Source organism: Hemicordylus capensis, chromosome 9, assembly GCF_027244095.1.
Source record: "Hemicordylus capensis ecotype Gifberg chromosome 9, rHemCap1.1.pri, whole genome shotgun sequence".
In the NCBI taxonomy this organism is placed as follows: Eukaryota; Metazoa; Chordata; class Lepidosauria; order Squamata; family Cordylidae; genus Hemicordylus; species Hemicordylus capensis.
The window spans coordinates 6,639,371-6,653,523 of NC_069665.1; the positions used below are offsets into that span (position 1 = coordinate 6,639,371).

Sequence of the window (14,153 nt, forward strand, 5' to 3'; positions counted from 1 at the left end):
ACAGTAAGGAGCCACGGTATCCGTCCTAGTTACTTCCGGTCTCAGAGTGAGCGCGCGGGCTTTTATCATAGAGGTGCCGCGGGGTAGAGCGGTGCTCCTCTGCGGCCCTGTGTGCCCCCCCAAGAGTTAGGAGAAGACGATTTTCCTCTCAGTTTATGGCTGCCGTTAGAGACTCGGGGCAGAAGGGGCTTGCCGTGAAGCCGAGGAGGTACTGCTTGACATTCTCGTCTGTTATCTCTATTATTGCAGTAGATTGGTTGGGCCAAGTTTAGGACAGCTGTGCTTCTACATGTTGTTTGTCAAACAACATCCCATGAGCAGAAGGTGAGATTGCAGGTCCCTGCCCCAAGGAGCTTACAATCGAGATACGATTTTGCTCTCTCCCTCGCGCGCGCAGTTGTCTTAAAATCCAGGCCGTTTCGGAGATGGGGAGCGATCCTTGAAGGGGCCCCGATCCCAAGCTGTCTAGCGTTGATTAAGATTAAATGTAATTTAATCTTGGTTTTTAGTTTTAAAAATAACAACAACCCACCACTCCAGCGTGCTCACTGCCGTAGTAGCTCGTGTCTAGTAGCTTGTGAACTCTGGCCAAAGCTATTATTAGAGGGTTTTTACAGAAACAAAACGTTTTTAAACGACAACTTTGCCCTCTCCATGTCTTCCTTCGAGAGCCCCTGGGAAACTGCTGCTCTTTCTTGAAGCCTCTTGGCCAGTCCAGGAGGACTATTTTATTTATTTACATTTATATCCCACTCTTCATCCAAGGAGCCCAGAGCCCATAACCAGTACGTGGTTGTGTTTATCCTCACAACAACCCTGTGAGGTAGGTTAGGCTGAGAGAGGAGTGACTGGCCCAAAGTCACCCAGTGACTTTCATGGCTGAGTGGGGATTTGAACTCGGGTCTCCCTGGTCCTAGTCCAGCACTCTAACCACGATACCAAACTGGCCTTTGAGAGTCATCTGCAAACTGCTGCCCTTTCTTGAAGCCTCCTGGCCAGTCCTGGAGGGTTGGTGACCCTCGGCTGAATGGCCATCTGGGTGCCCACTCAGAGACACAACACCACAATACAACACAGCAAATATATATATATATATACACACCGCTTTTCAACTAAAGTTTCCAAAGCGGTTTACACAGATATAAATAAATAAATAGGCTCCCTGGCCCCAAAGGGCTCACAATCTAAAAATGGTTGGGTAAAGATAAGGAAGAACTGTCCCCGCCAATGGTTTCTTGATAAGCTGCTCTGAGAAAGGGAAACTGTGGGGAAAGAGAAGTCAAAGCCCATTGCTTTTATTTTCTGTTGGGGAGGCTGTAAAGCAGGCCTGCTCAACTTTGCCGCCCCCCCAGCTGTTTTTGGACTAGCAACTCCCATAGTGGCCAATAGCCGGGGATTATGGGAGTTGTAGGCCAACATCTGCAGGAGGGCTAAAGTTGAGCAGGCCTGCTGTGAAGCAACAGCTTGGGGCATAATGTGGGGAGCAGTGTTCCATCCAACAGGAATCCCAGATGTTGACTACAACTCCCATAATCCCCATGCAAAGGCAATTGCCACTGGGGAAGCTGGGAATTGTCATCCACAACATCTGGGAATCCCTGTTAGAGGGAACACTGGTGGGGAGCCAGGAACATTTGGGGTTCTCAGCCTTGGGTCCCCAGATGTTGTTGGACTACAGCTCCCATCATCCCCAGCCACAATGGTACCAACTTTGGGTTCTCAGATGTTGGAGGGCTATAGGCCACCTCCAGCCTCAAAGGCAGGATGCCTCTGAGTACCAGTTGCAGGGGAGTAACAGCAGGAGAGACTCTTCTTGCCTGTGGCTTCCAGTGGCATCTAGTGGGCCACTGTGCGAAACAAGATGCAGGACTAGATGGGCCTCCTTAGGCCTGATCCAGCAGGACCGTTCTTATGTTCTTGTGGTAGAGCTGGTCTTGTGGTAGCAAGCATGACTTGTCCCCTTAGCTAAGCCAAGATAGGGCAGAAGAGCAGAAGGTTCCAAGTTCCCTCCCTGGCAGCATCTCCAAGATAGGGCTGAGAGAGACTCCTGCCTGCAACCTTGGAGGAGCCGCTGCCAGTCTGTGTAGACAATACTGAGCAAGATGGACCTATGGTCTGACTCAGTATATGGCAGCTTCCTATTTTCCTATGTTATGAACCACAACTCTCATCCTCCCCAGCATTCAACCATTGTTAGGAGGACCCGTGTTTGAGAACCCCTGGCTGACTTTTTTTTTTTTTTACTTCCCCCACCCACCACCCAACATTTAATTTTTACATTTATATCCCACTCTTCCTCCAAGAAGCCCAGAGTTACGTTGATTGATTGATTGTTAAATTTATATACTGCCTTTCATTAAAGCAATCCCAAGGCGGTTTACAGCAAAACAATTTTAACACAAGATGGTTAAAAAGACACAATTAAAATATTAAGTGTGGGGGGGGAAATATCAAACCAATCTGATTAAAAAATTTAAAACAAAATGCATAAAAGCAATAAAGATTATAAGGAGCAGCAGCAGAGAATCAAATAAATGCCTGGGCAAAAAGCCAAGATTTTACGTTTTTTCTAAAAGCTGTGATGGAAACCGAGGAGCGAAACCGAGAGCATTCCAGAGTCTATTCTATTCTATTCTATTCTTCTAGATTTATTCTATTCTATGTATTTTGTGCATAAGAGGGCCAGAGTTTCACATTACAGGTCTTTTATTTTTTAGCATGGGTAGGGAGGGCATGATATGCTTAAGCCATTGAAATGAAAAGGAGTCTCTTTCTCGTTCTCCTACCCTACTTTTAATTTTTGGCATTGGCTCCTGTGTATAATTGCCCAGTATTTGACGGATTCATTCAGCAGCAGGAACCCAGAAGTGCCGTTTTATCAGCACTGCATGTGCCTGCCTGCTGCGTACCAATTGGCTTCTTACAATTGTATTTAAGTCCTTTAAGAGGATGCTTGTTCATATTAAATATAAATGCTTAGCATCTCCTGTGCACATTTATTCAGGACAAAATATTGGATTTTGATCTTATGGTTTTCAACCACCAGTATATGGCGTATGGGTAGGGTAAAAACAATATACACCTGATTTTATGCTGGGGTTTTTTATAGCGTCTTCAGGACCTGTCATCTACGTGGGGACTGCTGACCTTCCAAAGCTGGCAAGAGCAAAACCTGGATTTTGGACTTCCGTGACTTGACATCGCAATTATTACATTTGCTGGATAGATCCGAAAATCCGCTTCCAAGGTTTGTCTCAGAACTGGAGGTTGTTGAGTAGAGAAGGGAGGAGATCTCCTTCTAGGTTTAACCAATGACTGTGTCAGATGATGGAAGATGAAACACACCCCCAAAACGTTGCAGGTTTCTTTATGTATATTCTGATACAAAGGCTGCCTGAATAAAAGAAAACCAGGTAAAAATCGAGAAGGCAAAATGAAATTGACACCTATAAGATGCTTGTTTGCTTGCTTTTTAAGTTGAAAGGTTTGCTAGGTAAATGATATAGATGATAAGATGATTTTTAAAATCATTTATAGAGCTGCTCAGCAGCATCGCTCAAAGATCACAAAGGAGAAACCATACTACTGTGTTTGAATAATTCTCCTTTGTCTCCAGTTCATAACATTAGTACTAAGAAATCTGGATTTGTTAAGAATGTTAAGATGGCATTTTCTGGAGCAGTGCTTTACGTCTCTCCCCCCCCCCCATCTTTCGTCTTCTCATACAAAGCTTCAGTAAAACCCCCTTGGGTTTACTTCTGAGTAAACATGTATGATTGGCTTTAGTTATACGTATGCATATATATATTCTGATATAATATTCCTGGCATTCAGGTTTTGTGAAAAATTGAGAGCAAGCCCTGTGACAAATGAATAAAGAATAGAGTGGCACCACGTACAACGTCATCTAATATTGTAATTGAAACAAGAGGAATTTTGCCTGGATTGAATATGAGAATGACTTGAAAACCAGAGACAATTGGGAAACAGTGGGTTTAAAAAAGAAAATAATATTACTCTTTAATGTGTTGTTACAGCCTTGCCCAGGAAACTGGGATTGATTTTAAAACCATTTTGAAAGATGAGCTCGGGGGGGCGGGGGGGCGGGGGGTTGGTTAATGCCAGATATTCAAAGTGGGGTAGTACTTTTATGAGCATGCCTAATTACAATGTCTGTTGTTGAAGCCATTTCTGAGTTCCCAAATAGGGCTGCACTCTTTAATTGCTTGAAGGTAAAACTAGATAATCTGTGAATCCAATAGAAATAATGAATTGAATGGTGCTGGGTAAACTTATATGGTGGATGCTATTATCTTCTAACAATTGATATGGTAGTTATATGCAGCGGTTTAATGCACTTTACAGTGCTAGTGACAGCCAGGACATATGGTTTAACTGAATAGTTCTTGGGGCTGCCAGCTTTCCTCACATCTTTTTTAGAATGTAAGTCCAATTAAACTAATTGGAGCAGGAGGTGGGATGAGCCTCCTATATGTGTGTAACTTCTAAGTCCATAAATACAGTATACCCACATTTACCTGAATGCAAATCTACATTTTTTCCAAGTTCTTTGATGTTAGAGATTGGGGAGTTAAACCCTTAAATTCAGGGTCCTGTTCCTTTTGGGTAAAAACAGGTATAATCTGTAATTTTTAAGGGGGTTATCTTAAATTCAGAGTCATCTTCTCTTTGGATAAATACAGCAACATAAAATGCCCTAAAAATACAGCATGAAAACTATACTAAAATGGAAGATATACATAGGTTGTGTGGGTGCTTGGGGTTTAGAGTTTTGATGTCGAAGAGGTTTAATATAAGAAACCTGATTCTCTGCCCGCCCCCCCACCCCCTATCTAGGTGTTTTCAGTTTGGCATGGGGAAGGTTTTGAAGGTGAAAGGTGTTTTCAGTTTTGGCATGGGGAACTGCTGAAACCTGGTTTGATATAGTGAGAGAGCACAGCTTTACTGTGCAACCCTGCAGTTGAAAACAGGAGATCAGGCTTAAATCCTTCCCCAGTCACATCACATGCCTGAGTTGGCTTTCTCAACTTGCCTTCTCCTGCCTCGCAGGACTGCCCAAGATAAAATGAGACAGCAGTTGTGATGATGCTCTTCGTACACTGAAAAGTGGTTTGAGGAGTAATAATTATTATGACAAGCATTAATTGGTAGACTAGTGAACTAAACAAGTTGTACGTTCTCACACACAACTCCTTCAGTGGCTGACATCCAGACTAGGGGTGTGCATGGAACCGGTTCGAAGAACCAGCCGTTCCACCGGTTCGACGGCAGGAGATGTCTAACTTTAAGAGTGGGGGAGGGTGCACTTACCCCTCCCGCCACTCCCCCCCCCGCTGGCATCCTTAGGTGAAAGCCCATCGGGGCGGCAGTGGACCTCCCTGCCACCCCGTTGCCCCCGTTGTCCAGATATAACCGGAAGTATCCGACGTGCCTGCAAGCACATGGTGTGGCCGACGCGTGCATGTCGGATACTTCTGGTTATATCCGGGCACTGGGGCGGCAGGGAGGTAGGCTGCTGCCCCAGTGGGCTTTGACAAAAACAGACGCCGGCGGGAGTAAAGCGATGGGGAGGGGTAAGTACGCCCTCCCCCACTCTTAAAGCAGCACCCCCGCCGCCTTCGAGCCTCCCCCGCGCAGTTCCGTGCACATCCCTAATCCATACTAATTTACTGAATGGCACTACTCAGGAGTTACTTTAAAGGATTACTTAATTTCGGTAGCTGGCTGCCGATCTGTTTCTGGGCAAAGTATAAAGTGCTAGTTATTACCTTTAAAGCTCTGAATGACATAGGCTCAGGGTACCTGAGAGCGCACCTTTCTCTACAAGAAGCCTACCTCTTATTAAGGCCGGGTGCCACCGGTTTTATGCCCCTCCTCCTCCTTCTCATCCATGGCTTCAGGAATATCACACCTGGCAGTAAAGCCCCCGACCGGGGCTTCACCTGGCAGGGACCTGGGATAGGGCCTTCTCTGTTGTCGTTCCTAGGCTGTGGGACGAGTTTGCCATGGATATAAGAAGATTATCTTCCTTGAGGCCTTCAGGAGAGCCTTAAAGACAATCTTTTTAGCTTGGCTTTTAACAATATCTCGTTCGAATTGTAGTTTTAATCTGCTTTTAATTGGTTTTTGATTTTAATTATCATGTATTTTTGATTTTAGTGTAAACTGCCCTGAGCCACTGTAGGAATGAATGAATGAATAAAAAAATAGGAATACTCAGGAGTAATTTTGTCTGGCTGTGAGCTAGTGTCTATACCAAGGTTTTGCTGGTGTATGCAAATGTGTTTAAATGGTTTAATCAGCAGGTGATTAATCACTTGAATATTATTGAAACAGTTGCAGTCATAATTATAAAGTTGGTGCACCCTTGTTGTGAGACATTATGGTTCAGTCTCTTCAGCTATGGGAAGCAAGGTCTCTACAGTGTAGCATTTTCTTCTTCTGCATTTTCTCTTCCAGACCCCTGTTTGCCATGGCTGCTGTGGACAGTTTCTCTCTCTTACTTAGGGAAATTGGACGATCCTGCAATTGTTACATGGAGACATTGGCTTTCATTGGAGCCCTCTATACAGCCAAGACGTGTTTCACCTTTGCAAATGACACTTACACCTTGATCAGGTTGCATTTCATCCCCAGACTGATCAGCCGGGCTGACCTAGTCAAGTTGTATGGGAAATGGGCTGTTGTCACAGGTAAGAGCCTGAAATAGTATTCCTATGCTTTCCCCTCCCACTGAAAGACAAGACGAATTTGTGCTTTGAAGGAGCACGTTACCCTCACAGCAATTATATTGGTATTTGGATTTTGCATGTTATGTAGGTTCCAGATTAGCTCTTCCCTGTGCGAACCACCCACAGTCATTGGCTGAGATGCTCTAACTGCTGAGGGAAAGAGGTCCTCCGTTATCTTGGGAAGATACTGAAAGTGGCTGACATCCTTCCTGATCAATGTAGTGTGGATGTGCCAGAAAGACATGACCATGCTGAGGAGAGCTTCCCTGTTACCTCCGCACATGCATAGAAGTTGGCTGGGGGAAGTTGGCTACTAAAAGATACCTGTGAGCAGGAGTTTTTAAAAAGAGGAGAGCGGGTCCTTACCTGCTCTCTGCCACCCCATACAGCTTCCTGCTGGGACAGTGCGTGTCCAGCGTACCTGTGCGCAGCGCCAGCACGCACATGGCTTCCATGCATGCATAGGTGCTATTTGCGTGGTCAGTAGCACTATGCATGGGGTGGCGGTCAGCAGGTAACGACCTGCTCTCCTCTTTCTTAAAGCCCCCGCTTGCTGCTCCCCTCCCTGTGGTGCCAAACCGGTTTGTCATCGTAACTGGTTCGGCACCAAACCTCTGCTCTGACTTCGGTTCGTGTACACTCTTACTTGTGGCCCTTCAAGCTGCACATTCCTAGGTTAATAACTCCGGCCATGTCTTGCCCTGACTCATGATTTTTAACTCTCTGTAGCAGTCATGGGGCAGATGCCAACCCCTGCTGTACCTTCTGTGCAATAACCCAAAAGCTTTTTAATCCTGGAATGTTATCCTTCTAGGACATTGTCACTGGCACTTGAGAACGCGACACTCCCCCAAATCATGTAGTTGCTGGCAATGGGTTGGTCTCTTTGGATGAGCACTTTTGAAGGGGTAGCTTTGATCCCCGGCATGCATGGGTTTTCCTGTCCGCCTGCAAAGCTGCCCTTGCCCCATTGTCATAAATGGGCTCCCGCCTGCTTGCAGAGCTTGCCCAGACATGTTTGACCAGAGTTCGCAAACGGAGCTCAGGGTGAATTCAGAGTTCAGATCTGTCCTGGTGTCGTCTTGATGGCCCTATCTCAGATCCTGCTTCCGCAACACTTTTGCCGGATATCCCCTTGGTGAACTTTCTGTTTCCAGGAAGTCATTCCATCTCACCCCTACTTCACCTTTGTCCTTTGGGGTGGGTGGGAAGGATGCCACATCCTGCCCCACCCTTGGCCTATAAAAATGAACTTTTGTGGATCCTCTGGTACAAGGCACAAGGGGCACAGAACAGAGAAAGCTCAGTAGAGCAGGGTGGATGTGAGGAATGCATAAATATCCCATGACAGCAGTGACAATTTTAATTTCATGATATACTGTATATTAAAGGCAATAAACTAAACTAGCTGGGCCAGGCGCAGAGCATCTGTGCCTCTAGTTCTCCCCCCACCTCCGCCTTCTCCCTGCTGCCTGCCACTGGCATTTCCTCCCCGGTCTGCCCGCCACCGCCTTCTTCTCCCCCCCCCCCCGCCCACACGTTACCACCGTTTTCTTCCTCCCACCCACACGCTGCTGCCATTTTTTCCCTCCCCCTGCCTGCCGCTGCTGCTTTCTTCCTCCTCCCTGCCCGCCTGCATGCCACCGCTGTTTTCTTCCTCCCTGCCCGTCTGCTGCTGTTGCCGTTTTCTTCCTTCCCACACACATGCCACTGCTATTTTCTTCCTTCCCGGCAGCTTGCCTGTGAACTCTCACCAAAGCTGCCACACATGGGATTAGCGATGAGTACGCCTAAGAGAAATATATATTTCAGCTCTCGCAGCGGTCAGAACACACAAATTATGGACTGTGAGGCTGAAGTTGTCTCAATAAGCTATTTACTTGGAAGCAAGTTTTACTGAATTGTGTTAGGTTTACTTCTCAGCAATCACATCTAGGGTGGGACTGCCCAGGTCTCACTGCTTTCCTGATCTGTTCCAGGTTGCACCTCAGGTATTGGCAAGTCCTATGCTAAAGAGTTGGCAAGCCATGGGATGAATATTATCCTGATTAGTCGGAATAAAGAGAAGCTGGAAGCACTTGCCAAGGAGATAGTGGATGCCTACAAGGTTGAAACTGCCATTATTGTCGTAGACTTTGGTGAAGGCCGGGAGATCTATCCTGCTGTCAAGAAGGCCTTAATGGGCAAAGAGATTGGCATCTTAGTGAATAACGTCGGGGTCTTCTACAATCACCCAGATTATTTTGCCAATCTGACACAGGATAAAATCTGGGAGCTCATCAACGTCAATATTGGAGCCGTGAATATGATGGTACATATGGTGTTGCCAGGAATGGTGGAGAGAAAAAAAGGTGCTGTCGTCAATGTTTCGTCAATCTTCTGTTGCCAGCCTACCCCGCAGATGACGGCATATTCGGCCTCCAAGGTACACTTCAAAGTAGACACGTTTGCATGTTTTAAAATAATAAAAATAAAATTCCTTAAAGGCAAGTAGGTATCATTGCTCTAATGGAATTTAATTTTCTGTGTTTATGGATACGTCCTTCATGAATTAATTCAAGGGTTCCCAACCTTGGGCCCTTTGATGCTGAGTTACAACTCTCATCATTCTCTTTGGCCACTGTGGCTAGGGATGATGGGAGTTGTAGTCCCACAACATTGCGGGACCCATGGTTGGGAATCTCTGTGCTAGATTGGAGAGGCTTTTCTAGGTTCATATTGTACATCTCCAGTGGTATAGAAATTGAGTCCATAAGCAGAAAATCGGAAGGATTCACAAACTTAAGTGGCAGCTTTTCCATTGGTTGTCAAAGGCTGAGAACATGTGGGCTTCACTGTTCCAACTAACTTCCTTTTTGTCAGCCTAATGGCAGGTGTACAGAATTGGCTGAATTGTAAAATCTTTGTATTAAGTGCACTAACAGTGCTAGGGGAATTATTATTTAGAACGGAGCATTGGTGTCCACTTACCGTGAAGGCTCCTTCTTGTTCTTGATGCCAGGGACATCTCGACCCACCCAGTGGTACGCTCCGCCTGGTCCCGTTGGACGGAAGGCATGTCTCTACCGGTTAGATAGGTGAAACCTTTCGTATCCATGTTTTTCCTTAATAAAAGGTACCTGTCCGTTACAGTTCTACCTAATGTTGTTTGTGTTAACGGGTTACGTGTCTAGTTTATTTGTTGCTACTGCCTCGCTCGAACAGAGAACTGGGGCGGGGTTATCCTCTGCAGCCCCAAGTGGGCGGGCACTATCTGTTTTGTTTATTCACAGTATCTGTCCTGCTTGGAGCTGGTGGGGAAGGATAACCCAGAGATGTCCCTGGCATCAAGAACTGAGAACAGGGATTCTCAACGTTGGGTCCCCAGATGTTATTGGACTTCAACTCCCATAATCCCCAGCCCCAGTGGCCTTTGGTTGGGGATTATGGGAGCTGAAGTCCAATAACATCTGATGACCCAACATTGAGAATCCCTGATTTAGAAGTAGCACATGGCCTGTCAGTTTGACAAGCAGAACTGGGGTTGGGTAAGAACATAAGAACAGCCCTGCTGGATCAGGCCCAAGACCTCTCTAGTCCAGCATCCTGTTTCCCACAGTAGCCCACCAGATGCTTCTGAGAAGCAGAGTGGGTGGTAGTTGGGTGAGATTTGATCCCAGCTCTGAGGTCCAAACCTGTGTTCTAGACCGCCTTGGCTCCTGCACTGCTTTCCTGTAACCCAGGATTTCTCAAACTTGGGCCCCTAGATATTGTTGGACTACAGATCCCATCATCCCCATCCACTATAGCCTTTGTCTGACATTACATATTCTAAAGTGGGCAGCTGGGGCATAAAGCCTTTCTGAGAGGTGTGGCTCAAGCTACTACAATTTGTATTTTCTCCATGGAAAAACCCGGAGTGCCCTAACTGTTTTGCTCTGAACCTCGATAGGCCTACCTGGACCACTTCAGCCGAGCACTTCATTACGAATATGCTCCCAAAGGCATCTTTGTCCAGAGCTTAATTCCATTCTTCATCGCCGCCGACAGTAAATCTAAGTGTTTCTTTGTGCCTTCTGCTGAAGAGTACGCCCATCATGCAGTCACCACCCTTGGAATCTCCAAAAGGACTACAGGATACTGGCTGCATTCAATCCTGGTGATAATTCAGCTCCTTTTCTCTCCCCCCCCCCCCCAGAAGGCTCTTGAACCACCCAGCCTGGAATGAGTTTACTAGGGTTTATGTAGCAACATAGGAAGCTGCCTTCTACTGAGTCAGACCCTTGGTCCATCTAGCTCAGTATTGTCTACCCAGACTGGCAGCAGCTTCTCCAAGGTTGCAGCCAGGAATCTCTCTCAGCCTTATCTTGGAGATGCTGCCAGGGAGGGAACTGGGAACCTTCTGCTCTTCCCAGAGTGGCCCCATCCCCTAAGGGGAATATCACAGTGAGTTTCAGGCAAAAGGCTTTTCCAGCCCTATCTGGAGATGTCAGGGATTGAACCAGGGACCTTCTGCATGCAAAAAAATAATGTTCTCCTCCTGAGCTACGGCCCCATCCCCTAAGAAGAATATCTTACAGTGTTCACATGCAGTCCCCCATCCAAATACAAACTAAGGTGCACCTTGCTTAGCAAAGGGGACAGTTCCTGCTCACTACCACAAGATTAGCTCTCCTCTGCAATTCTGCCCCCTACAAAGCAACATATTCCCCATTGTATTTTGGTTTGTAAACTGATCAAATGCAGGCTGGGTGATTATTCCGTTTGGTGGAGTCACAACTGGCTGGAAAATGGTACTCAAAGAGTGCTCATCCGTGAGTTCACTTCAGTTTAATTTAATACGATCTATTGATCAAATACACAGTCCAAACTCAGATAAAAGGAACCTTAAAAGTAAATATCAGTACACAATATAAGTGTGTCTATCTACCTATCTATACATTAAAAAATTGTGTGTACACTCACACGAGAGCTATTCCATAAAACTGAAATGGAATAGAATAGGATGAAACAAATGAAAAACCTGAATTAGCCATTTCTGACACACTATGTGTGGATCTTAATTGCAGCCGTACAGAATTTTGCTCCATGGCTTCTCATCAGTCTGGAGGGAAGCTTCTAGTGGGGTACTGCAGGACTCGCTCCTAAGCCCAGTAATCTTCAGCGTATTTGACTTATATGAAGGGGTGGAGGGATAAATCCTTATTGCATTTTCAGGTGACACAAAACTAGGAAGGCTAGCTAGCACTGTGTTCTAGCGCAGGCTAAAATATTTTGTAGCTTAGTGTCTCTCAGCACATCTCTTGCCATTACAGGTCCTGTGCTGAATTCAGTTGCATGCATGTAAGCACCTATTGGTTAGTGCCTGTACATCACTAGTGATAAGCAACACAACTCCCATACCCACAGACCCCCCGGCCCCGTTAAGCAGATATAATGGTGTGGCTCCCACAAACCAAATAGCAGGGGGAGTGGGTGATGCATTGTAAAAACAAAAACAAAACTCCTGCTTCTAACTTGCTTTCAATCTCTTGCTTTGTAGTTTCTCTTAGGACAATACATACCGGAATGGCTCTGGGCCTGGGGATCTTACAGAACTGGCAACTCTTTGGGCAAAGAGGCCACCTTGCAAAGACTTCCTTAAGGAGCTGGAGCACAGCCAACGTCTAGCAGCTTACTCTGAGCATTACTTTGAGAACCCAATCTCTTCCGATGAATTTCTTCTTGGCTTAAAAAAACAACAACAAATCTATGTAGTTAAGACTTTAGAGGAGCCTTGGCCACCTCCTATTTCTGCTGAAGGCAGAATACATCAGTATTTGCAAGCAAGGAACAAGTAATGTGTTGCAGCCAGGTAGCTGACCTTGGTTGTAGATTGCCTGTGAGGAGCAGATGCCTACAAAGTGATTCTTGGCATACTGCTACTCACTCTGCCATGAGTGGAGAAGACTTTCGGGGGGCCCAGATCTGAAGAGAATGCCTGGGGACTTCACCCCATAGAAGCTGAAGGCAAAGTGAAGTCATGCTATGAATAGACTGTACTGTCTACCGTAAACCTTCTGTCTCTTGCCTCAAGTGGAATATTCCATATTTATTCCTTGGTAATCTTTCTAGTGCAGAAGTTATTGTGTGTTAAGTAGAACCTATATGTGATAAACATCTGGAACAGATGCTAACATTCAAAGCCATTTTCAAAATGGGAAGGAATCCTCCCCCCCACCTTTTTTTTTTTGCATAGTGATTTTGCCCCCTATAAATTTTAGTGACTTGCTTCAGTGTTCTTCTTGTGTCACCGTGTGTGTGTGTGTGTGGTAGCAGGATTACAGAACTGTGAGGCACCATATGAAAAAACTTACTTTTCTGAATCTAGTTAGAACTCCAGTAATCTGTGATGTGTCTGTCTTCAGAACAATGCTTCACAGAGATGTGGTTTCTGTGAGGCCCTTTGAAGTACTGAATTGCATTGAACAGCCTAAATATATCCGACTGTCTCTATTCTGTTTGGATGGGCAATGTCTTTGTGATTCTTTAGCAGCAGCAGCACTATGCATTTTATTTAGTGTAGTCAATGTATATGGGTTTTCTTCCCATATGTCTGCTGTGTTTTCCCTATAAAATACAATTGGTCGAGCAAGAACAATAACTGGAGCGAACTTGACCTTTCTCCCTATTCTACTGTCAGCTGGACTCTTGTTCAAGAAGAGCAAAGCCCCAGAGGCCAGTGAAAGGGACCTCACCTGTCTCTTGCCAGCTGTGATGATTGTTCCTCTCGCTAGTCTTTTCCTGTGTGCTCTTTATTTCACACTACGAGCTGTGGAGTTAAACTGAAATATGATAAAGTAACTGCTGTGTTCTCCTTTTGAGATCCCTCTATCTTATAGGACCTTGGCAATAAATGTCATATTGGTTCAGTGGCTTTCAGTGATGCCTTTCTTGTTGCTCTTTGAGCAGTGGCTTTAAAATAATGGACAGAGGTTAGCTTATAAGTAAATTCAAAGGTCAGATTACATAGTGCTTTCTGGATGAAGTGGAAATTTTGAAGATCATGCTCTTTCGAGGCATTATGGTCGTCCCCCCCCCTTCTACTTTTAAGATTTTAAAGTACACTGAAACGTGTGTGTTACTAAACAGCAGCGGTATAAATGTTAGTGAATAGGTCTTGGCATTCTGGAAAATTGTTTCTAATTTTTTTTTCTTACATGGACGTAAGGCCTACTGATTTTAATGGAGCTTATTTCTAAGCAAACATGGTTGGGGGTATGCTGTTTGTTAACCTTTACTGGGTAAGGATGGTATGTCAGTAACATTTTTGGAGGAAAATTGGAAATCAAATGTGTGAAAATCAATGTTTGAAAATCAGAACTTAAGAGTACTCAAATGTATCTGATGGTGTATTAAATTATAAAACATCTGATAAACCAA

At 45.3% G+C, this 14,153-nt stretch overlaps 1 protein-coding gene across 3 annotated transcripts; it reads left to right on the forward strand.

Moving 5' to 3' along the window:
* Positions 1-31: 31 nt before the first annotated feature.
* HSDL1 (hydroxysteroid dehydrogenase like 1) lies at positions 32-14,153 on the forward strand. 3 transcript variants are annotated; one of them, XM_053270817.1, is made up of 6 exons: positions 32-208; positions 3,110-3,247; positions 6,481-6,713; positions 8,732-9,177; positions 10,684-10,890; positions 12,274-14,153. In XM_053270817.1, exons 3-6 carry the CDS (start codon positions 6,494-6,496, stop codon positions 12,373-12,375), a joined length of 975 nt encoding a protein of 324 aa, XP_053126792.1. In that variant the 5' UTR covers positions 32-208; positions 3,110-3,247; positions 6,481-6,493; the 3' UTR covers positions 12,376-14,153. The 3 variants fall into 3 exon arrangements, with proteins under 3 accessions (XP_053126792.1, XP_053126793.1, XP_053126794.1); XM_053270818.1 differs by lacking the exon at positions 32-208 and adding an exon at positions 225-324; XM_053270819.1 differs by lacking the exons at positions 32-208; positions 3,110-3,247 and adding an exon at positions 3,259-3,413.